Source organism: Cydia splendana, chromosome Z, assembly GCF_910591565.1.
Source record: "Cydia splendana chromosome Z, ilCydSple1.2, whole genome shotgun sequence".
NCBI classification, from domain to species: Eukaryota; Metazoa; Arthropoda; class Insecta; order Lepidoptera; family Tortricidae; genus Cydia; species Cydia splendana.
In genome coordinates, this window is record NC_085987.1 from 35,293,860 (window position 1) to 35,318,114 (window position 24,255).

The window sequence follows — 24,255 nt, forward strand, 5'->3', positions numbered from 1 at the left end:
TATCCAAGACGATTCTAAAATACATAATCATCTGAGGTACCTAGGTAGTCTTCTTGACTTTTATTTAGACCATTTCATTAATCTTTATTTTACTTTTTGTTCATATATAGCCAGAACTGTGTAAACACTCCTAAGTTTCTACCATGGCGCACTTGCCCTATAAAATTTAAACTTGAACAATTTGACCGGGTACGCCTGTATTTCGCCATTCATTGAAACAAGTAAATAAACTTCTCATAGTTAGATATACGACTTTAGCAGGCCGAGGGCATATTTTCTTGCATAACTAGTCGCGTCTAGTTCTGTACAATATAGATACACTTAACAAGCTGTAATATTAAATGTGAGGAGTCGCTCCCTACGATAAGGGTGAGCATCCTCCAACACTGAGCGAGTTAGTGGAACGGTGTGCGAGGAAAAAATCCACCAATTAGAAAGCCGATAGAAAATTTTACGCACCAATTGGAAACGCTCGCACCACCCCACTACCGCAGTCATCTGTGGTGGGTCACACACTATTAAGGCTTCTACAAGTCGTTGCAACAAATGGCATGCGATTTTAAATAATTGCTGGCTTATTAGGAGAAACGAATTCAATCGATCGATTAAATGCCGCAATGTATTGCAAATCGTAAGCGATTATCAGGCCGCGTAGCCAAGATGCCAATCGCTTACGCTCCGTAGCGATCGAAACGCAACTGTCACTGTCGCACTAATATGAAAGAGTGATAGAGAGACATAAAGCTTTTCGTTGTCGAAGCGATGGCGATTGTAACCTTGGCTAGGCCGGCTGTAACGTTGTAGACGACATTAAGAGAACAATTATTCGTCTAGTTGTTTTGACCTGTTTGTACATGTACGATTGTCGATTGGTAATATCATGTAATATATACATTGCATTATATACTCACGTTTCTTAAATAAAAAATACTATTAGGTATTTGAGTGTAATCGATTTTACACGTCAATGTGATTTAAAAAATGTATCTTGGTCATATATGAATGTACTTAATTCATGTCAATAAATTGTATCAAATAAACTTGTTTTTTTATTGTTAGAATAAAGCAATCCCACAAAGTTCTCTCTTACAATACATCATACTATCACACCTTTCACACAATTATGGCCTATAACTATTAAATTAATAAGTAATTTTAAAAACCCTGTACGCATTTTGCCAAAAAATCCATTTTATGTTAAAAATGCCTTAGGTACCTACATCATTTTGGAAGAGCTGATACTCTTCTTACTGTTGGATTGATATTTAACAAACATAGCTTATAACCACCGCAATTGGTACGAGTATTCATACAGAATGATACAAAATAAGAAACGAACGAATGAGACGAGCGGTGATGATAGGTAGGTACCGGATTTTACTTTTTTATAGAAAACTAGCGACCCCGCTTCACACGGGTTACACAAAACCTTAACAAATTGTACACCTAAACCTTCCCCAAGAATCGCTCTATTGATAGGTGGAAACCGCATGCAAATCCGTTCAGTAGTTTTTGAGTTTATCGCGAACATACAAACACACAGACAGAAGCGGCGGGGGACTTTGTTTTATACGGTGTAGATAATAATAAGTATACCTACTTAATGCTTATATAATGTACTTTTATCTACACACAAAATATATCATAAACCCTCTATGATGCCTTCAAAATCCGTAAATAATGGCCCACATTACGATAAACTGTTTTGTTGCAGCAAGTTTCTTATCTGTGAAAATCTTGTAATAGCTTCATTACTATTGGGACCGTGCGCGATGGAGGGTCTGCCATCTTGTGGCCTGAATCGGAAACCTATGTGCCCATGTACATTGCCAAAGCAAGTGCTACCATCTACCGTTCTAGTCGGTACGTTTCCTTGTGCATAGTAGGTTCTGCCATCTTGTGGGCTACATCGGAAGCATAAACGACACATTTACGCCTCGCGCCAAAAATCTGACGGCTCCTATGCTGCCCCCGTTCATGCACGGGGCCTATATCAAAATCGATTTGGTAATGCATTCAAATTTCGAACATCTTTGAAAAGAAAAGCAATTTGATTTGACCCCTATTCTAATATCAGTCGACATTCGAGATGACGTTTTATTCGAAATCAAATGACAATTGCATACAAGTCATCAATATTGACAAAACTCGCATGTTAGTCGATATCGAACGATATGGCAATCGACCCCGACTCTAGAGTCGGACCAAGAAAAGTCTGCAGCGGATTTGATAGCCTACGCAGTGCAAGTGTCATTTTATACGTCATAATTTCATAGAAGTTTGACGATTAAAATAACACGTGCACTGCGTGGGCTATCAAATCCGCTGAGGACTTTTCATGGACTGACTATAGTTTGTCTCTGAATATAAAAAATACGGATGCGTGACGTGCGTGAAAAAAGTTTTCATTTGCCGCCATTTGACGTACATTTTATATTTTAATTAGTTTGTAAGTAAAAAATAATTTGTTTTGTGTTTTTTAAAGTAATTATAACAAAAGTTTCGTGTAAAATGTACGATATAGATATTTCGGAGACACCACCTTATATCCGCGAGTTCCGCCAGAGAGCGAAGTGCCCCAATGTCGGCTGTAATATGAGGTTAGTGAATATATCATAGAAAGTTTATAACATGTGTATAGATAAAGCAATGTATGTAACTGTACATAATTAGACATTAAAACACTCGTGTGCTACTATTATGAAACTCACTGCGTTCGTTTCCTAAACCCACACTCGAGTTTTAATGCCTTTCATTATGTAGCAGTCACATAAACTACTATTATACTCACAATTAAAACCCTAAGTTAAGACCCAAAAATATAGAGATAAAGGAGTAAGAAGGTACTTATTAATATTATATTAAGTACCTACAACAACAAAATTAAATTAAAGATTGAGATATGTTAAAAATATATTTTAATACTTAGTTTAAAAAGTAGGTACCTAAACACATTTGTATAAGTGACAATAACCATATCTTAAATTATTACAAATTAACTAATTAATCGGCTACTGAAATTTGACCCAGCTAAGCACTTCTGCAATGACATTCACGTTATATGATTGTTGTTGAGAACATCGCATTAAGTATTGTCATTGTAAGATAATAGACGGTTTGCCTTATTGTAGGGAAAGTTTAGATTTGGATAATTTTCAGTAACGACCAACGGCTCCGACGGCCCAATTCGAACAATGGTTATAAGATGTCACAGCGACACGATACCGATCGTTCACCGTCAAAAGTGACGTTTTCGGTTGAAGAGAGGTCATTTTTGACACTGACATACCGATTACCGATGTATCGTATCGCTGTGACAACTTACAAGCACTGTTCAAATTGGGCCGTGAGCAGAAGACACCTTAACTTACAAGGTCTTACTATATACTTTTATACTTACATAGGTATATCTTTAAGTTAATACAATAAAACTTACGGATGAGAATATTGTTACATTTGTTACGAATGTTGTAATATTAACTGAATAGAAATCTTAGTAAAATACTTGAAAATTTCAACGATATGTTTTTCTAAAATTATCTATTTACGTGCCTACACTCCACAGAAATTAAAAAAAACTAATAATGACTTATTGTCTTCATGTAACTAATGTTGGATAGTCGAAACATTCCTGTTGTAATTGCATTGCATAAGGAATGCTTCTATATTGTGAGATTGCATTTAACAATAAATGTATAAAATCAAATATTTTGTAAAAATTTTACACATTGAACGGAATTAAAAATTAAACAGTAGTTAATAATTCAGCTAGATTTATTTCTGGAATTTTCAACATCTCATGGGTGTCCCATCGGGGTTGGTGGGCATTTTAGGTTTGCATACTTTTTTTCTACCACTGGGTCCACTGACCATAGTGCAAGTAAAAGTAAAATATCCGCAAGATGATGATTTCGTGTAATATGTGTGTGAGTATTGTTTTCTTATATTATTTTCCCCGTCTAAATCTCCGGTTATTGTCTTTGATACTGAGACATATCTGTTGTTATCATCTTTATTGTTATTAGAGTAAGATCGCAAGTTCTTTGGCGCTACATATTTCCCGTGAGGCGGCACGTTAGGGTTAGGATACACGTATTTCACTTTACCACTTCCAGGAGTTATTGACACTGTTTGAGCTTGTGATGGAGAACGTCTCGAACCAATGACGTAAGTGTTTTGCTTGGAAGCCACTGATTTGACGCTCCCTGTAAATCCGACGGGTATGGTATAACCTCCGGTTCCGGGTACACTCTCGCCGGGCAGATAGATTCTGCTTTCGTCTGGTCTTGGATCAGTATTTTTTTGTGTTATTACAGCGTCTTGACCATGCAAGGCTCCTAATACAATGTGTTGCGTATTTCCACCAGTACTTTGTTTGATTTCGAAACTTTTTCTGCTCGGACTATGCAGAGATTGATGTGTCTCGGTGTCTTTTCCAAAGTCATCATAGTTGTACTCTCCATCCACCGGGTCAGTACCTTCAGGGCCAAACCCCCCGTCTGCATCGTATTCTTCTGTAGGATTATCTTCTTTATCACTCGTATAGTCGAAATCGTTATTATTTGCATATGGCGGCTGGAACGATCGTGTGTTTCCTGCTGGTGGCGGGCTTGTGGGAACTGCTTTGTTCTCATTGCTCATATGGTGATCCAGGTGGCTATGACTGGCCATTATGCTTCTAGACTGGTCCTGTGGTTTTTCGGTTATATTTAGAACATTGTTTTGTACGTCATTTATGTCGGGCAAAGGCAAAGGTGTTACATCTGGTGGTCTCTCTGTGTCATCAACGTTTATATTAACATCGCTTTTATCAAAAACGTCGATTTTGTTGAAAGGTAGTCGACTGGCGAATACTGCATCTTTATCCAAGCTAGCTCCAGACTGAGCTGCTCCAGTATATTTGATTCCATATTTGAATGTGCCTTCCAGCTGTGATTGTGACTCTCCTATACGCCCGTTAGAATGAGAAGATGCTTTACCAGCGCCTACAAATGGGGTTTTAAATAGGTCATGATTTGCTTTATCGTTATCTTTAAATGGGGTAAAACCGATCTGAGCCTGGGAAGAAGTACTTCCTGGACCACGAGCTTGGGCCTCCGCTGATCCTCCTTTAACTCCACCTTGGACCTGGGTATTAGATGAATGCATTACTCCATCGCTTTGAGCACCCGAGGTTAAAGAGCCTGTTTCAGAGCCAAGATTAACATTTGCTTGTGATTTACTATTCCTGCTATGTCCTTGAGCAATACTGATTGCGCCGTGTTTTCCTCCTGATACTTCACTTTGTGCTCCTTTACTTTCGTCACTTATATCAGCTTGAGCTTGAAATGTGCCACTTCCTGCGTATGTCCCGCTGACTTGTGTTTTGGCCCGACCTTTATTATTTCCTCCGTTGGAAGAAGCTATAGCCATGGTTCCGTTTGCGTTTTGTGTAATACTCGATTCTGCTTGAGAATCATCTCCGTCAGCTGCTATAGAATTTGGATCAATCACGTTTTGTGGTGGACCTGAAACAAAAGTATATGTTTAGTGTTCAAGTAGGTACGGAAATCCTCGTTATTTGGGCCTAACCTGATATAAATATTATATTATGTACCTAATGCTGAGGAAGTAATTTGCCAGACCACAATATTCGATTTTTGAAGTGAAAACTTCTATAGCGGCGCTGTGCACTTTTTGTGATGGGGAAAAAATGTTAACCTCGCGACAGCGTAAGACGTAAGACGCTTCGTAAGACGGACACGTGACCTGGTCGAAAAACTGTTACAATGTCATTGAGTTTTCACTTCTGGCGGCACTCCCGGAGTGCAACCCGTTGTTTTTTATAATATTAATAAACGTAGCATTTTCGTAAACCTACTATTTTCATCTATTTACGCGGAAAGCAAAACTAGCCAATCAATTAATTAGCTATTTTTGCAAAAAATAAGTATTGTAGATCGGGCCCGAGTTGCCAACCCGCCGACCGATTAAAGCTGAGATCAAACATGGCGTTCAGAGCATCAAACCTTTCTGATGAAGTACCTATGTGTTAGGTAAGGTATCGGAAAATAGGGTGTAATGGTCTTACTTTGGTTTCCACTAGTATCAGGAACCTGAAAAAAAGAAACAACATTATTGTACAATGCTGTATGTAACTGTTACAGAAGAGCAATTACAAGTACTAAATAATACGATCGAATGGATAACTTTCTCCTTTTTTGAAGTCGGTTAAAAAGGGTCGTAGTGGTAGGTTCTAGAGTTGCTAAAAGGACTAGGGCCTAGTCTACTAGGGCGAGATAGATCATTTTGACTTCTACTTGTAGCTATAAAATAGTGTTTTAATACTACTACTTATTTTTATTGAATATCATTTACTACCAGTAGGAGTCCAGTAAACAATACTCTTAATAGCATGGTGGTTCTCATGGTGTTACCAGCCCGTGCTAACATTCTACATCCAATTTACATTACTCTAGTGTAGGAACTGTTGAGTTGTCACAACCTAAACGTTAAAGTTGCTAACTTTAAAATATGTAAGTAAATTGTTATAATTAACATTATTCGGATCTGCGACAAAATTACAGGCAATGAAAAAATAGTCACTCACTGTCAGTTCATTTCCCTGTCCGTCAGGTTGATTGTTCCATCCTGAAGTACCCGGTCCACTCGGTTGATTACTACCCTGTCCGTCTGGTTGATTATTCCACCCTGGAGTACCAGGTCCGCTTGGTTGATAACTACCCTGTCCCCCGGGTTGATTGCTGCCCTGTCCGCCAGGCTGATTGTTCCAACCTGAAGTACCCGGTCCACTCGGTTGATAAGTACCCTGTCCGCCTGGTTGATTGTTCCACCCTGGAGTACCCGGTCCGCTTGGTTGATAACTGCCCTGTCCCCCGGGTTGATTACTGCCCTGGCCAATAGGTTGATTGTTCCATCCAGGACTACTCGATGCGCCAGGTTGATTGTTCCATTCTGAAGTACCCTGTCCGCCTGGTTGATTGTTCCAGCCTGGAGTACCCGGACCGCTTGGTTGATAACTACCCTGTCCCCCAGGTTGATAAGCACCCTGTCCGCCAGGTTGATAAGTACCCTGTCCCCCAGGTTGATAAGCACCCTGTCCCCCAGGTTGATTACTACCCAGTCCCCCAGGTTGATTACCACCCGGTCCGCCAGGTTGATAAGTACCCTGCCCGCCAGGTTGATAAGGTCCCTGTCCCCCAGGTTGATTACTACCATGTCCCCCAGGTTGATAACTACCCTGTCCTCCAGGTGGATAAGTACCTTGTCCCTCAGGGTGATAAGTACCCTGTCCCCCAGGTTGATAGGTACCCTGTCCCCCAGGTTGATTACTACCCTGTCCCCCAGGTTGATAACTACCCTGTCCCCCGGGTTGATAAGTACCCTGTCCCCCGGGTTGATAAGTACCCTGTCCCCCAGGTTGATAAGTACCCTGTCCCCCAGGTTGATAAGTACCCTGTCCCCCAGGTTGATAACTGCCCTGTCCCCCAGGTTGATAACTGCCCTGTCCCCCGGGTTGATAACTGCCCTGTCCCCCGGGTTGATAAGTACCCTGTCCCCCAGGTTGATTACTACCCAGTCCCCCAGGTTGATTACCACCCGGTCCGCCAGGTTGATAAGTACCCTGCCCGCCAGGTTGATAAGGTCCCTGTCCCCCAGGTTGATTACTACCATGTCCCCCAGGTTGAAAAGTATCCTGTCCTCCTGGTTGATAAGTATCCTGTCCTCCTGGTTGATAAGTACCCTGTCCGCCAGGTTGATAAGTACCCTGTCCCCCAAGTTGATTACTACCCTGTGCTCCAGGTTGATAAGCACCCTGTCCCCCAGGTTGATTACTACCCTGTCCCCCTGGTTGATAAGCACCCTGACCGCCAGGTTGATAAGTACCCTGTCCCCCAGGTTGATTACTACCCTGTCCCCCAGGTTGATAAGTACCCTGTCCCCCAGGTGGATAATTACCTTGTCCCTCAGGTTGGTAAGTACCCTGTCCCCCAGGTTGATAAGTACCCTGTACCCCAGGTTGAATAATACCCTGACCCCCAGGTTGATAACCGTCCTGTCCGCCAGGTTGGTGACTACCCTGTCCCCCAGGTTGATAAGTACCCTGTCCGCCAGGCTGATTATTCCATTCTGGACTACCTGGTGCGCCTGGTTGGTTGTTCCCTCCCATGTTAAATATAGTCGGGCTTGTGTTGACGTTAATGCCGGATCCATCTCCACCTGTTCCTATGTATTGGGGAGGATTCGGACCTACGACACAGCAAAAAATGGTCGACCCTTGTCGAACGCCCGGTGCAATTCCTGTCATAAGGGACAAATCTTTACCAAAGAATGGAGTAAAAAAGGGTGTACCTGGTCCACTTCCATAACTACCCGGTCCCCCTCCTGAGAGACTCGGACCACCTCCATAACTTCCCGGACCACCCCCAAAACTACCTGGCCCACCTCCATAACTGCCCGGTCCCCCTCCTTGGATACCCGGTCCACCTCCTACACTACCCGGACCACCTCCTACACTACCTGGTCCACCTCCATAACTACCAGGTCCCCATCCTTGGATACCTGGTCCACCACCTTGGATACCCGGTCCACCTCCTATATTACCGGGCCCGCCTCCGTAACTACCCGGTCCTCCTCCTTGGATACCCGGTCCACCACCTACACTACCCGGACCACCTACACTACCTGGCCCACCTCCATAACTACCCGGTCCCCCGTCTTGTATCCCCGGTCCTCTTCCATAACTACCCGAACCGCCTCCTACACCACCCGGCCCGCCACCGTAGCTACCAGGTCCTCCTCCTTGGATACCCGGTCCACCTCCTATACTACCCGTACCGCCCACTACACTACCTGGCCCACCTCCATAACTACCCGGTCCCCCTCCTTGGATACCAGGGCTACCTCCTACACCACCCGGACCACCACCAACGCTACCCGGCCCACCTCCCATGCTACCCGGACCAGCTCCATAACTACCCGGACCACCAGCTACACTACCTGGCCCGCCACCGTAACTACCAGGTCCTCCTCCATGGATACCCGGTCCACCTCCTATATTACCCGGCCCACCTCCTATACTACCCGGTCCACCTTTTATACTAGCCGGTCCACCTCCTATACTACCCGGTCCACCTCCTATACTACCCGGAACACCCCCAAAACTACCTGGCCCACCTCCATAACTACCCGGCCCCCCTCCTTGGATACCCGGTCTACCTCCTGCACTACCCGGACCTACTCCATAACTACCCGGGCCACCACCTACACTACCCGGCCCACCTACACTACCCGGGACACCTCCATAACTACCCGGACCACCACCTACACTACCCGGACCACCTCCATAACTTCCTGAGCCACCTCCTACACTACCCGGCCCACCTCCGTAACTACCCGGTCCACCTCCGTAACTATCTGGGCCCCCTCCATAACTTCCTGGTCCCCCTCCATGGCTACCGGGGCCACCAGCATAAGTGCCCGGTCCTCCACCATGGATACCCGGCCCCCCTCCGTAACTACCTGGGCCACGTTCTACACTACCTTGTCCTCCACCATAACTTCCTGGTCCTGCTCGGCTACCTGGCCCACCTCCATAACTACCCGGACCCCCTCCTTGATCCCAGTTCCCACCACCAGGTCCCCCTGTTGGACGTCGTAAACTTTCTGCGCCAGGTACGAAACGGTCAACACATTCATCGCAACTAGGATCATACATTGACTGACTCTGAGCTTGTCCCATACCGCTTTTGCCACCTGTAAAATGAACAACAATAATGAATCCCCGTTTCGTTCTAGTAATAGATTGATAGAGTTAGACCAAGATAAGTCTAGAAACCTGACTAATCCCAATAAGGCCTAGTTTACCCTCTGGGTTGGAAGGTCAGATGGCAGTCGCTAAAACTACCTAGTACCTGGCATACCAAGTCTAGGGATTAGTTGCCAACCGGACTCCATGCTCTCTTGAGCCGTGGTAAAAACGTCGGGATTTTTTATTTATTTAGTCCATCCGGAAGCTTAACTTTTTCAATTTTTTCCTTTAATATAAAATTTAGACCATTTTACATTAGATACTTACTGACAACAGCTTTAGACGTATCTGCTGCAGAAATAGCTTCAGCTTTGCCGTCATCCTTTGACCCTTGATCGATTGCCAAGTATTGAGACTGCGTCTGTCCTCTGAACCGTCCCCTGAACGAAGCCTGTCTGCGTTGCCTTGATTCTGTCTGGTAATCCAAGCTCCAGTCGCTCAAAGAGTCCATTGGTAGATGTATGGTCTTTTTACATGTTGTCACCGTAACATCGTTGCCAGGTGAATAGACCTATCAAAAACATATGGAAATCAAAAATGTATTTTGGATTGTTCTTTTGTTGTCTATATCCCCCGTATTCATAAAACTTTACGGGCCTGATTTTGTTAAATTATTTTTTACCCTTTACAAATACATAGGTAAGTCAAAGTGACAGATTTTATAAATAACGCCAATGAAAATAACTGGCCAAGTGTGAGAGTGTGACTCAACTCGCGTTCTAAGGGACCTTAGCTCATTTTACTTAAATGAAACATTCTTTTATTTTTAAAAAGAAAAAACTGCATTCAAAGATTTTTTCACATCACCTATTCGGAAAAGGGCTTTTTCTTCCCCGCTAGGAGGGATTAAAGTGGCACTTTTCCTCCCTGCTCACTTTTCTGTTCTAGGACACTGTTGTTGTTATTTTTTGCATTCTTTTTTTAGCTTAAATTAATTCAAATTAATTGAGTGTAATTTCTACAATGGCGGAGTTCTGTGGAAACTGAATAAATATGATTGTGTCAACACTAAGATTTTTTTATTTTCCTCATAGTTGATGTAAAAAGCAGTATGTGTCACACGGTATCAAAATGATTTCGTCTTGGGCGTTAACACTTAAATCCCTCATTACGCTCAGGATTCTACTTTAGAATCCATCGCTTCATTCAGGATTCAATGTACGCTCTTGATGGAAATAAATCATTTTGATCCCTTGTAACACAAACTACTATTTTTTCAATTTCACTTGTCTAAAAATATTCTTGGTTACTAAATATTCGATTTTATGGATATTTTGTCCGACAGACGAGTGTTAGACCTAATGTTTCTTGGAGAAATGTTATCATTAATATTAACTGTATCGACTAGTAGAATAAAATAGCGCGTGTTTATTTTATTTTTAGTCGGTTCGAATCCCGGGCGAGACAAGCGAATGTAAAAGCCTTTGAACGCAGTTTTGTTTCTTTTTTTAAATAAAAGAATGTTTCCTTTAAGTAAAATGAGCTAACTAAAGGTTTTAAGGCACTTTCCCTCCAGGCCCCTAAAATTTTTTCAACACTGTACCTATATGAAAATTGATTTTTAAGGAGTAAACTTCACAAATTCTCTACCTTTTTGCCAGTTTGTTTCAATTAGTTAGCGTGCAATCCTGAAAAGTTGAAAGAAATAGGTGCTAATGCTTTTTTTATTATGTTCAAAATTCAAATAATACCTAATTTATAATTTATATGGTTTTATATGAAACCTTGTAAATAACATAAGTACGCCTTCTCAATGAGGAACGTGTTGCCACAATCAAATATCGATTGGCCTATTTACGATAACGTTTAGTATGGTTTAGTAGGTCGACAAAAAAGGTCAAGGTAATAAGGCCAACCTTGGCAAAGAGAACTTTATCTTTCAAATATATTCAAACGAAACTTAATTGCCGCCGATTGCATGACGAGAAAATCGTAAGATAAGACGCACCGCACCAACACTAAAAAAGTTTGAATTCTGTACTGTGTATATCATTTCCTACTTTATCAGTTTATCACAGTGACAATCAATATGAAAGCCGGCTGTGACAGGATGCTAAATGCTACAGAAATCAAATTCCTTGCTTGCAGAAATAAATTTATTCGTGTATGAGTGCGGGAACTTGAAAGCACTTTCACGGAATGCCAAACATTATTAGGGCGAGCGAAGCGAGCCCTATCACTATTCGACAAACTATGCATTCTTGTGGTACACTTTACGGAAAAACTACTGCACTGTTAGGTTTGAGATTTAACATAGTAATTTAAATTCATGTCTAGATGTATTATCAAATATAAAAATATCATTTTTAAACCTAAAAAAATAAAATAAAGTAATAACACTTTGTATTACTACTAGCGCCATCTGTTGGCGAATTAATGAATTAACATTTGTGCTAATGTTAATTATTGATTTCTCTAACAGATGGCGTTAGTAGTAAATAAATAAATAAATATTGGACATTGTTATACAAATTGACTAAGCCCCACAGTAAGCTCAAGAAGGCTTGTGTTGTGGGTACTATGTGGTGTTTTCTATTTCAATAATGTCGATGGCGCTTACGCCATTAACAATAGGGTGGAGCGTCCTGGATGGAAAAAAAAAATTTGATTATCAATGTGAAACCGGTACCAAAAGTTGCAGTTTGTCATGTAGATTATAGTGATTATATCAAGTTTCAAAATCAACACTACTTTTAGCCCTCTACTCAGCCGCTAAAGAATAAAATAAAGGTACATTTTCATCAATTATTAAAATATACTATTTCACTAATATGTATACATTTTATTGAAATTATATAATACTTAATAAGCGTATAATAAGTTATTACCAAAATTTTAGTGCATTTTTCAATATTTATGAAATAATATAATTTCAAAATTTCATATTAAACAGCAATTTCATGCTAAACAAGGAAAATGCTACAGTGTAAAAAAAATATATGAGTTATTTTTTTTGACATTCTTGTGTCAAAGTAACGATGTTATTGATTACGAAAAGTATCATTTTACTGCAAAAATAGGGTTACTTATATGTTTAAATAAGCGTCAAATTTCGCCCTTCGGCGTCGCTTACGCCCTTTTTGGGTCATGTTCACACGTGTATGTTAGGCATATATATACTTATATTTGTATTCTTTTTATTATCTTATCATGTTCAAAATAGTTTTCACGATTCTGTTATGGGTTGTAAACTCCAATTTGTGCACAATATCCGGGTTGAAGGGCATTTTCCATAAAATCCCTATTTACGTGGTTTTACCGTGTCATAAAAATATACGTTATAAACAAAAATAAGTATAGGAATCGAGTATATCTGTAAGAAAAAGATGTTATTTAATGAATAAAACTTGTTTTAAAAAAAATAAGCATAAATTAAATTTATTAAAAATATACATATATTGCTATATATAATCGAATAGTAGAGGGCTAAAAGTATATACCAATATTTTTTTTATTATTTTTCCCTTAAATAATAAAAAACTAGACATCCTTTTAGAGGGGTTCCATTGCTATATTTGGATTTTGGATTTCGCTCCACCCTAATTAACAATGATGAATACAAAAGTGAGTTAAAATTTTGGATTCAGACCCACCTCGCTTCGCTTAGTTTGATCCCCAATTGAGCAATTAAGTTTCTGTGAATACCTACTAGAATAATCAATCTTGCTGTATATTCACTGCGGAGGTCAATTTACTCGTATGTTTTGTAACGCAGATGAACTGATCAGTCAATTCAGTCATGTTGTGTTAGCAAACTTACATCTGGTATTTTCAGTTCGAGAAACAGTTTTGGCGCCATTAATTTATTACGTAAGACGATTTTGGGGTGGAGGGGGGTCGAACATATCTTATTTTTTCTTACAAGGGGTTGGGAGGGGGTTTTCATAGTTCTTACGTAAGATCGCAAAGATGCGATTTTTTAAATTTATATGAAATTATGACGTTTAAAATAATAACAATACTTCCACACTCTATGCTAATCAAACACGTGCAGAGTTAGCTTAAACGAGCTCAAGTACCAAAAGTTCAGGTACAAATAAACATTCAGAAAAATATTTTTTTCAAAAATACACACTAAAACAAACCAATCCTGTACTCATTTTTACTTTAGATTCTTACGTAATATATGGCAATATAGGAGGTGGAAGGGGGTCAAAAACTGGCAAAAATTGTCTTACGTAATTAATTAATGGCGCTTTTAGTGTTACTATTGCTTGGAACTGCTAAAATTATAAATAAAGATAAGTACCTATATTAATACAAACTTCAGTGACTTAGGGCCGATACACGACTGCAACTTGTATGGGAGCTGCACGCCGACTGCGCGCCAATAGCAACGTCGGTGTGCAGTTAAACAAAATGACCCAGAACCCTGGCAGTTCCTAGCGGAATTGGGGTTTGGTGCAACAAAGGCACATTATGTTTTGGCCATCTGACACGTCTTAATGAGCACTTAGAAGAGCAGTACCCAATATAGAGCTGATGCTGAACCCTGGCTGTACCTAGTGGAACTGTGTGTGTGTGTTTATGTGCGGAGCAGCGTGATTAGGGCATGCTCCCGGGAATTCCCGGTTCTCAAATTCCCGGGAATTCCCGGGAGTTTCATTGAATCGAAAGAACCGGTACTGAAGACCCGGTACCGGTACTTCCCGGTTCTCATCAGTATGCGTATTTATTCCCATTTTAATACTAGTACTTTAGCTCGGGACATTAAATCACATTTAATAATGTTGCTATGAAACGGGGGACCCAAATAACCCGACAAATTAACCAAGTAAAGTAGGTATTCCAATAGATATTACGTTTTGGCTCGGGTGACTTAGGACGGTGACGGAAGCTATATTTTTTAACAACTTTTTAATCTTAAGTAAGTAGGATATTAGGTATATTCGAATATTCTTCTTTCTTTCTAGGAAGTTGGTTTTATATGAAAAAATTCCGTTGTCGGGTTGATTTTTTAATTTCTGTATGCCGTGCCGTCATAGTGCTGAGTGCATCGACTACGGGGCCTCCCGTGTAGCTCGTAAAGCCATGCCCATCAGGCGGAGGCAAACCAGCGATTCGCGGGGCTGGTGGCTCTAGCGGCTAGAGCCACCAGCAATAGGCTAGAGTCTAGCCTATAGCCAAGGTTTTGCGATGAAAGCGCGTGCAATAATATTTACTTGTAGTGATTATTGGGAATTTCCAAAGGGGCGTAGCGGAAGATTTACAAAAATGTGAGCGAGCATAGGCAAAGTCTCAAAATGTAGAGGGCCGTGTGCCGGTTGGTTTCGTAAAATAGGTTGGAACCAGTGGCGGATTTGCCCTAAGGCCAAATAGGCCCGGGCCTAGGGCGGCAAGATATTAGGGGCGGCGAATTGTGACAAAAAATTCGCTGATGATAACAAGAAATAACTAAAAATGTAGTCAATATGATGGGCGCTGAGAAAGGGGCAGTTACAGGGCCTGGGGCCTAGGGCGGCAAAGACTGCAAATCCGCCACTGGTTGGAACGCTAGATTTTTTGATAAAATAAGTCATTTATCAATACGTATGTAATAATTTATATGAAAATAAGTCATTCATAAAGATTTTACACTAACACAAACAATTTCTTAAGTATAATCTTAATATGCCTTAAGGACCGGGAAGAACCGGGAATCCCGGTTCCGGCCATGCCCAGAACCGGGAAATTAAATTCTTGGTACCGGAACCGGTACTGCATGCCCTAAGCGTGATTACCGCCAGTAGGTGTCCAGACGGGATAGTTTTTCACTCAATAGTGTGGTAAGGACTGTGGACGCAAAAATAAATTCAAGGACATTGACTCGCTGACCCAACATTATGTATTAGGAAAGCCAGTTGGCTTCCTTACAAAAAGTACTGGGCGACCGTGTAGGATGTAATAAGCGCTTATGAAATTGTATATTACGTGTGGATGATATTGGCAATTTGATTTTGTCGTCTGGACACGTTTTTAATGGGCAAAGTAAAAGCTGTAACAGACAGGCGTACCGGACAGCAACCGGGGTCCGCTTAGTATATTTCTTTCTTGCTCTCACTTATAGCTGCGTTCTTAACGGACTTATTTGTACCCACTCGATCGAACATGAAACAAGCCTCGGATTGGATCAAAGTCGCGGTCCGGTACGTTTAGGTAGAAAAACTCCGCGAGCCCTTACAAAGCTCTGCTTATTGCTAGTATTCTTATTTATCGTGTCGCGACGGCCAGCGGTAACTCCCTATTTTTGTCCAAGAAATTAAAAGAATAATCACATTATTCATTTAGACCAGGGCAGGGCCAAATCCGGCCCCCGACGCGTTCCAATCCGGCCCGCCGACACCCGGCCCGCGGGAGCCAGGCTCCAGGGGTTCAGCCCTAACAGCAGCAACCAGATACCACTAGATGACATTTAAACCAATAAAGAAAAACTCATTGTAACAGTGTCCTTCACACGTGACGTCACGTCTTACGGTCACGTGACACCTGTTACGAGTTTAACATTTTTTCAACAAAAAGTGCACAGCGCCGCTAAAGAAGTTTTCACTTCAAAAAAACCTGACAAGTGCGAGTCGGACTCGCCCACCGAGGGTTCGGTACTTTTTAGTATTTGTTGTTATAGCGCCCATATAACCATTCCAGTCGCAGAATCACAAAGTGGTAACTAAATGTCAGATGTGTCGTAACAGAGTCCACACAATGTGTCTAGAATTGTTTCGAAACAAAGTGTCGTCGCCGTGTCTACACTTTTCCGTAACAAGGTGTCGACACATTTGTGTGCACTTTGCGTGCGGTTTGCGACTAAATCTGACAGCAAATTTGTGACAGCAAATGTCAATATAAAATACCTCTTGAAAACCAAGGTTTGTCAAACTACTATTAGTGTCTCGTGTGCTCGTAATTCTAGTCATCATGGGCAATGCAAATGATAATAATCGACCGAAACCATATAAACACCCAACACCCGTCAACCTTTTACAGAAAAGTTTTTAAAGAAATTCAATAAGCTACTTAGGTCAGGCAACGAATGCTCCAAAAGTTGTAGAGGGAAATGCTCGGAACACAATTTTTGACTCCGTAACTCGGTTTGACAAGTTAGGAGGTGAACATATCAAAAGTCCCCGGCCGTAGCCCTTGAGCGGGGGGGGGAGAGAGGGGGCTTTGAAGGTCCCATTTTCCCGTTTTTCGATTATATCTCGGAAACTATGCATCTCAGCGACATGGCCACTTATACAAAATGAAAGTTAATTTAATTTGTTACAAGTTTATTCAGTCAATTTTTTCGATATGTTGAATAGTTTTTGAGATATCCGCTCTTGAAAGTTTATTTAGGGCTCTCAATTTTATCTTGATATATCTATATCAGTGAAGGTGCTAGGCCGTGTTTGGTATCGTTTTCGTATAAATCTGGGGTGCTGAATCCATTTAAGATATCACATTGACACCATTCCACAAAATAAAAATAAATCTTTTTAGGGTTCCGTACCTCAAAAGGAAAAAACGGAACCCTTATAGGATCACTCGTGCGTCTGTATGTATGTCCGTCTGAATACACAAAATAGTTCTTTACCTATAGATGACAGGAAAACCTATTAGAAATGTGCAGTCAAGCGCGAGTCGGACTTAATGTACGGAACCCTTAATACGCGAGTCCGACTCGCACTTGGCCGGTTTTTTTGAAACTCTTCTTGACGCTTAACCGCTGAACCGATTTCGTTGAAATTTGGTATAGAAATAGTTTGCGTCCCGGAACAGGACATAGGATAGATCTTATAACCAAAATCATCTTTTGAAGGTGTGAAAAGTGGCGTGGAAATTTGTACGGGAAATCAATAACCGCTGAACCGATTTATATGAAATTAGGGATGGTCTACATCTTTGATTTAGTTAAAAATGATGAAAAAACATGACTTCAAACCTAAACTTAAACGGTATTAACTTCAAGAAGTCAATTCTGAATTCCCCCTACACCTCATTTCACACCTTTAAAGGATGATTTTTGAGATAACTTATTATATCCTGTCTCGGGACTCAAAATATATGTGTACCAAATTTAAATTAAAACTGTTCAGCAGTTTAAGCGTGAAGAGGAGTTTAAAAGAAAGTATTTTAATAAGTTTATATGTTTTTACTTCGGAATGGTGTCAATGTGATACCTTAACTAAATTTGGTACTGCGAATTTATACGAAAACGATACCAAACATGGCCTCGTAGCTTTACTGTTGTAGAAGTCAAAATAAAATTGAGAGCCCTAAATTCTTATTACTTGGCCAAACTTGTGTAGAAGGAAAAGGTAAAATAAAAGTCTTCGGCAGGAATATAAGACACAAATATATTTTTTTTTTGCGTTACTATTTCATTCATCAAATATAAACATACCTTGATTATACTATTCTAGTGAGATCCTCATAGATAAACAAAAACATTTACTTAAAAAATTACAAGGTCGAAATGTCACGGAACTTGTGAGAGTAATATGTGAAAAATAAAAACTTTTATGACAAAAAAAATCTGGACACAATTTAAGAATCACCCAATTGCGTCGAGGAATCATCTGTATTTTTGCTTGTTTCATTACTAATCATTACCTCCTCGCTTCTTTTTTGTCCTTTGTATTCTGTAGCAATTTGTTAGATCTGAAAATAAAGATAACTTGCGTCGTCACGGATGTCGATTTATAGGTTTTAGGGAGTGCAGAATTCGAAAACGATGATCATTTTATAATCCAAGATGGCGGCTACGTATTGTCATAAAAGTGGAATCCAAAATAGTCATCATTTTCGAAATCTGCACCCCCTAAAACCTATAAAACGATATCCATGACGACTTTTATGACATAGTGCATTGCCGCCATTTTGAAATTGAAAATGTTATCATTTTCGAAATCTGCGCCCCCTAAAACCTATAAAACGACATCCATGACGACTTTTATGACATAGTGCATGGCCGCCATCTTGGAATCCAAAATATTCATAATTTTCGAAATCTGCGCCCCCTAAAACCTATAAAACGATATCCATGACGACTTTTATGACATAGTGCATTGCCGCCATTTTTAAATTGAAAATGTTATCATTTTCGAAATCTGCGCCCCCCAAAACCTATAAAACGACACCCATGACGACTCTTATGACATAGTGCATGGCCGCCATTTTGGATTCCAAAATGGTCATCATTTTCGAAAGCGGGGCCCCCTAAAACCTATAAAACGACATACATGACGACTTTTATGACATAGTGCATGGCCGCCATCTTGGAATCCAAAATGGTCATCATTTTCGAAATCTGCGACCCCTAAAACCTATAAAACGACACCCATGACGACTTTTATGACATAGTGCATGGCCGCCATTTTGGAATCCAAAATGGTTATCATTTTCTAAATCTGCGCCACCCAAAACCTATAAAACGACACCCATGACGACTTTTATGACATAGTGCATGGCCGCCATTTTGGATTTCAAAATGGTCATCATTTTCTAAATCGGGACCCCCTAAAACCTATAAAACGACATCCATGACGACTTTTATGACATAGTGCATGGCCGCCATCTTGGAATCCAAAATGGTCATCATTTTCGAAATCTGCGCCCCCTAAAACCTATAAAACGACACCCATGACGACTTTTATGGCATAGTGCATGGCCGCCATTTTGGATTCCAAAATGGTCATCATTTTCAAAATTGGGGCCCCCTAAAACGTATAAAACGACATCCATGACGACTTTTATGACACAGTGCATGGCCGCCATTTCGGATTCCAAAATGGTCATTATTTTCGAAATCGGCACTCCCTAAAACCTATATATCGACACCCATCTCGACTTTTATGACAAAGTGTTTTGCTACCATCTGCATGCAAGACATTTCTATTATTTTTACGTACAAAAATGGCCCCCTGTCAACTTTCAATCGAGATTTAATCGATAATTTATTCGATTAATATTCAGATTAATTCAATTTCAATCTATGTTAGGTCGACTAAACTAATCGCGATTAAAATTTGAGAATTAACTTTTTTTATTCCATTCGAAGTCGAATAAACAGTTAATCGATTAATGCCCATCTCTGACCACGGCATTTTTACACTTTGAGAATATCTGAAAACGAATCAACATAAGGAGCCATTTTGCAAATCCAGTAACATACCAGTAACTTTGTTATTACTTTTGACAGCGCGTGTCATGTGTCAACACAGAGTCGACACAAAGTCGAAACATTGCAACTACTTTGTGACTGCAATATTTCTCAGCCTTAAACCATATTAATACATCATAATTAACAAGTTTCGTAGTATGTAAAGCGTTATTTCTGTTATTTAAGTATAGTATACGCATCGAAGTACTAAAAATGCTTCAAATAATATAGTTATGAACACAGGCACTGAGAAGTAAACAATTTCATTTCCGGCTAAACTAAAACAATGTGGTGGCGCGTTGATTATATTACACTTAGTTTATCAAATCACTCGAGCAGTTTAATTCCCCATAATAATTTAAGTTCTATTGTAATATAAATGCAAACAATATATAATTACGTCTTGTAATCCGTTATGGCGTATTAATGTCACTTATTTTTATTTAAGTATTTTTCCATCTGACAGTTTCCATTTGACAGGAACAAAATGAACGAATGAACGAATGATTTTGGCATAAAGTAGTCGCAAACCCGAAACAATGTGTGCACACGGCGACCACACTTTATGTCACTTTGTGTCATGTGTCGACCCTTCCCCATTTCTGGTAACTGTGTCGACACGGCGACGACTCTGCGACTGGAATTGTGACCGAAACAGACGGTGTCGACACAAGATGTGTCAACACCGCGTCGTAACGGCGACTGGAAATGGTTGTATGGGCGGCAACAGAAATACATAATCTGTGAAAATTTCAACTGTCTAGCTATCACGGTTCATGAGATACAGCCTGGTGACAGACAGACAGACAGAAGGACAGTGGAGTCTTAGTAATGGGGTCCCGTTTTTACCCTTTGAGTACGGAACCCTAAAAAGGTATAATTTACTATGAATTAAAATAGGTAGTAAGCTCCAACTGTACTTAGAAATGTTAAAATACTACTTTATGGTTTTACAGATTTTTACCTATTACTGTAGAGCAGCCGGGTCAAACAGATCACTGTGTTATGTCTTTCCTGTAGACATACACAAGAGTTAAGGGCTATAAAGGTTAATTTTCTTATTTAACCCTTATCCACGTGAAAAGGTCCTCCTTTTATTTAAAGAACTATGATAGAATCATTACTTACATGCCCACAAGCTGTTAACTATTGCCCACAGGAGAGAAAACTAGGGTGTTATCGCGAACAGCACATTTTTCTCTCCTGTGGGCAATAGTTAACAGCTTATGGGCATGTAAGCAATGATTTTATCATAGTTATCTAAATAAAAGGAGGACCTTTTCACGTGGATAAGGGTTAAATAAGAAAATTAACCTTTATAGCCCTTAACTATTGTGTATGTCTACAGAAAAGACATAACACAGTGATCTGTTTGACCCAGCCATACTCTAAGTGTGTTCCGCGGAACCCTAGGGTTCCGCGACACCCCTGCAGGAGTTCCGCAAGAATTTAGAACACTATGCTTTAGTCGCCTCGAAAAATTTTACTATGCAAAAAACACACTTGTAGGGTTCCATCAAGTATTTCGCTTTCCAAAAGGGTTCCATCAAAAAAAAGATTGAGAACCGCTGCTGTAGAGTGTAGAAGATTCCCGCGTAAAGGCAAACATACGTCTAAGATGCACATTTAAAAGCAACTTCCTTCCAACATTCACCTTGTTTCGGTGTACTGTACCTGATACTCACACTGCTTCGTGTTGTACCGAAAATATCGCTACCCGTTGAGAATTACCTACATTCCTACATTATATCAAAAATACATTTTTGTGGATTACAATTACAATAAATGCCTTACCTATTGAAATCTAGAAAATACATAATATAACTGCCGCAAATATTATCTGGTTTTAGTGTTGATAACGCCCCTCTATGTAGGTAACTACGTCCATCTCTAAATTCAGGTCACCGGCTAAGATAGCCACTTCCAAGTTACTTACTTTATCGTTCAGCATTTTGTTATATCCGCGACCGAATTGTATTGTATGAATCTATTTTAACTTATGAATGTGAACTGGGAAGGGCATTATTTTTCACTACACCAGCTGGTAAAGGCTCTCTTGATTGTTCAATAACTTATGAGAAGGTTGCATTGTGTCCACACGTGGGGCATTGAAATCTGATGCAAATTTGAGTTGTGTCCTTATTTTGGCTGGTAGAATTGACTTATAAATGATGATTTTGAATGAAAAATGGTTAATAACGTTAATTTAGATTTGATTTGGTTTGATTATGTACGAAATTTTACGGTTAGGATTTTCCTCGCGTTGGTGTGGTGAAATTTTTGTGTTTCACTCGGTGTCAAAATTTGTTTAACCCTCGTGTCTTGAAACCCTCGCAACGCTCATGGTTCAATTATGGAATATCTCGCTTGCTCAGATGTCAATATTAACACGAGCGGTTAAACAACAACTTTACCCCCTTGTAAAACAAATAACTATTAGGAATATAGGTATTTATTAGTTTCTTATTTTTTATACCGACCTTAATAACGAGCATGAATTTAAATTACAGGAAGGAGCCAAATGAACCTAAAAGCAAGTAATAACAAGTTATACAACGTGTAGGCGGAAAACGCTCAGTTGACGAGATGTACAATGTCCTATATTTCAAAATAAAGAGGTGGAAACGCCTTTTGGCAAACTCTGTACTAATCAATCGAACGTGATCGAACGAACTACATAATTTCAATGACGATAAGTCTTAGATATTTTCTCATTTAAATATGAATTCCAATTACGTCACATATATAGTCCAATTACAAAAACCCATTTGCTCGAATTATCGGGTTTGACCGCTCACCTCTGGATTTGCTCGCTGTGTTAGTTGCCAATTTCGCGCGGCAGGCGCTTTGTGAAAAAACCTACTTATTTAAGAAAAGTTGATTTGTACTACAATATCACTAAATTGTAAAGCCAAAATGGGACTTATGTTGATATTTTTTAAATGTAATACTATCAGGATTATCGGGTTATGGGCGTCCAACCTATGTAATATTTACTGTGACATAATTTTCCCAACACCGGTCAAATACATTAAGCACCATAGGTCTGTAAATCTTAAATCACAATTCGCATGGCAGTTTTGTGCTCTTTTGTGAGTTAAGAGCTTAGGAGTAATTATATAGGTATGTCAAAAGTTACTTACTAATATTTGTTTATGGTCAAGAGATGTTTGAGAGTTGCTTATGCCGCATGCGTACTGCGGTGGGACCCGGTGTAGTTTCTTTTCGGCGAGGTGGATGTCTCCAACTGCAAGCTGCCAAACCCAGCACCTCTGGCTCACACGCTCTTGACACACGATTTTAACCTAAAATGTGTAAATCACGGAATCAATCAGGGACTGCCGTGATCTGGGTGGCCTAATGGTTATGGCCTCTACCAAGAATGCAGAAAACGCTGATTATATCCCAGCCCTGGGCACTGCCAGCCTTGGTAACTTTTATTTTCATATATAACATAGATTTTAGTTTATGAGAATTTTGTGCTTAGCTTATTCTTGTATGTATAATAACAGTTGGCGTCACATTAAATTGTATGTAGGTACCTAAGTATAAGTAGCTGAAGTAGGTAAGTTTTTATTTTTTACATACTATGAGTTGAGAGTCTCAATATTTTACACCCTAATTCCAATTCTTATTGCAGAATCGCCAATAACTTCAACAGGTGGACTAGATACATTGTACCATTATAAAATAACAAACTAATCGACATTTCGGAAAACCGAAATTAAAATTACAGGGGATAAATAAATATTCATACTTGCTGGGTGTCGGGTGGTATTCGGGCGGCTCTCAAAGTGCCGATGGTGGCGAAGATCAGTAGAGCGGTGCGGGCGGCGCAGACGGGCCGCACGCGCGCGGGCATGGGCCGCGGCGGGTAGGGTGCGCGCGCAGGACGCATGCCGACGTTCTGGGACGCGACGACGCTCTGCCGAAATGCGCGTGCCAGCGCACTGTCCGCCGTTTGACCCATACTCGCGACCCGCAACCCAAGATGAACCCACTATTGATATAAGTTCACCCACCCAATTTCGGCGATAGCGAATAGTTTTAGATATTAAGCGCATGAGAAATTAGGCAACTCATGATTAATTACTATTTATAGGCAAGTTTTTAACTAGCAAAAAGCAGAGCTTTGTAAGGGCTCGCGGAGTTTTTCTACCTAAACGTACCGGACCGCGACTTTGATCCAGTCCGACGCTTGTTCCATGTTCGATCGAGTGGGTACGTAATGCTATAAATGAGAACAAGAAAGAAATATACTAAACGGACCCCGGTCGCTGTACGGTACGCCTGTCTGTTACAGCTTTTACTTTGTCCATTAAAAACG

General features: G+C 40.3%; 1 protein-coding gene across 1 annotated transcript; it reads right to left on the minus strand.

Moving 5' to 3' along the window:
* Nucleotides 1-3,703: 3,703 nt before the first annotated feature.
* On the minus strand, nucleotides 3,704-23,945 carry LOC134804000 (uncharacterized). Its single transcript, XM_063776855.1, has 8 exons — nucleotides 23,686-23,945; nucleotides 23,072-23,233; nucleotides 10,079-10,322; nucleotides 9,583-9,756; nucleotides 8,353-8,453; nucleotides 6,640-8,226; nucleotides 6,071-6,095; nucleotides 3,704-5,513 (listed from the first exon to the last, which is right to left on the minus strand). The coding sequence occupies exons 1-8, from the start codon at nucleotides 23,896-23,898 to the stop codon at nucleotides 3,790-3,792; spliced, it is 4,230 nt and encodes a 1,409-aa protein (XP_063632925.1). The 5' UTR covers nucleotides 23,899-23,945; the 3' UTR covers nucleotides 3,704-3,789.
* Between the last annotated feature and the right edge of the window lie 310 nt (nucleotides 23,946-24,255).

Bases quoted from the DNA above. Each gene is read 5' to 3' on its own strand.
- LOC134804000 (XM_063776855.1), bottom strand. From the start codon at position 23,898: ATGGGTCAAACGGCGGACAGTGCGCTGGCACGCGCATTTCGGCAGAGC. The intron at 6,096-6,639 runs GTACTTCAGGAT...TCTTTTTTTCAG, and splicing joins TAATCAACCGAGTGGACCGG to GTTCCTGATACTAGTGGAAA. The intron at 5,514-6,070 runs GTAAGACCATTA...CATATACTTTTG, and splicing joins TGATACTAGTGGAAACCAAA to TTTCAGGTCCACCACAAAAC.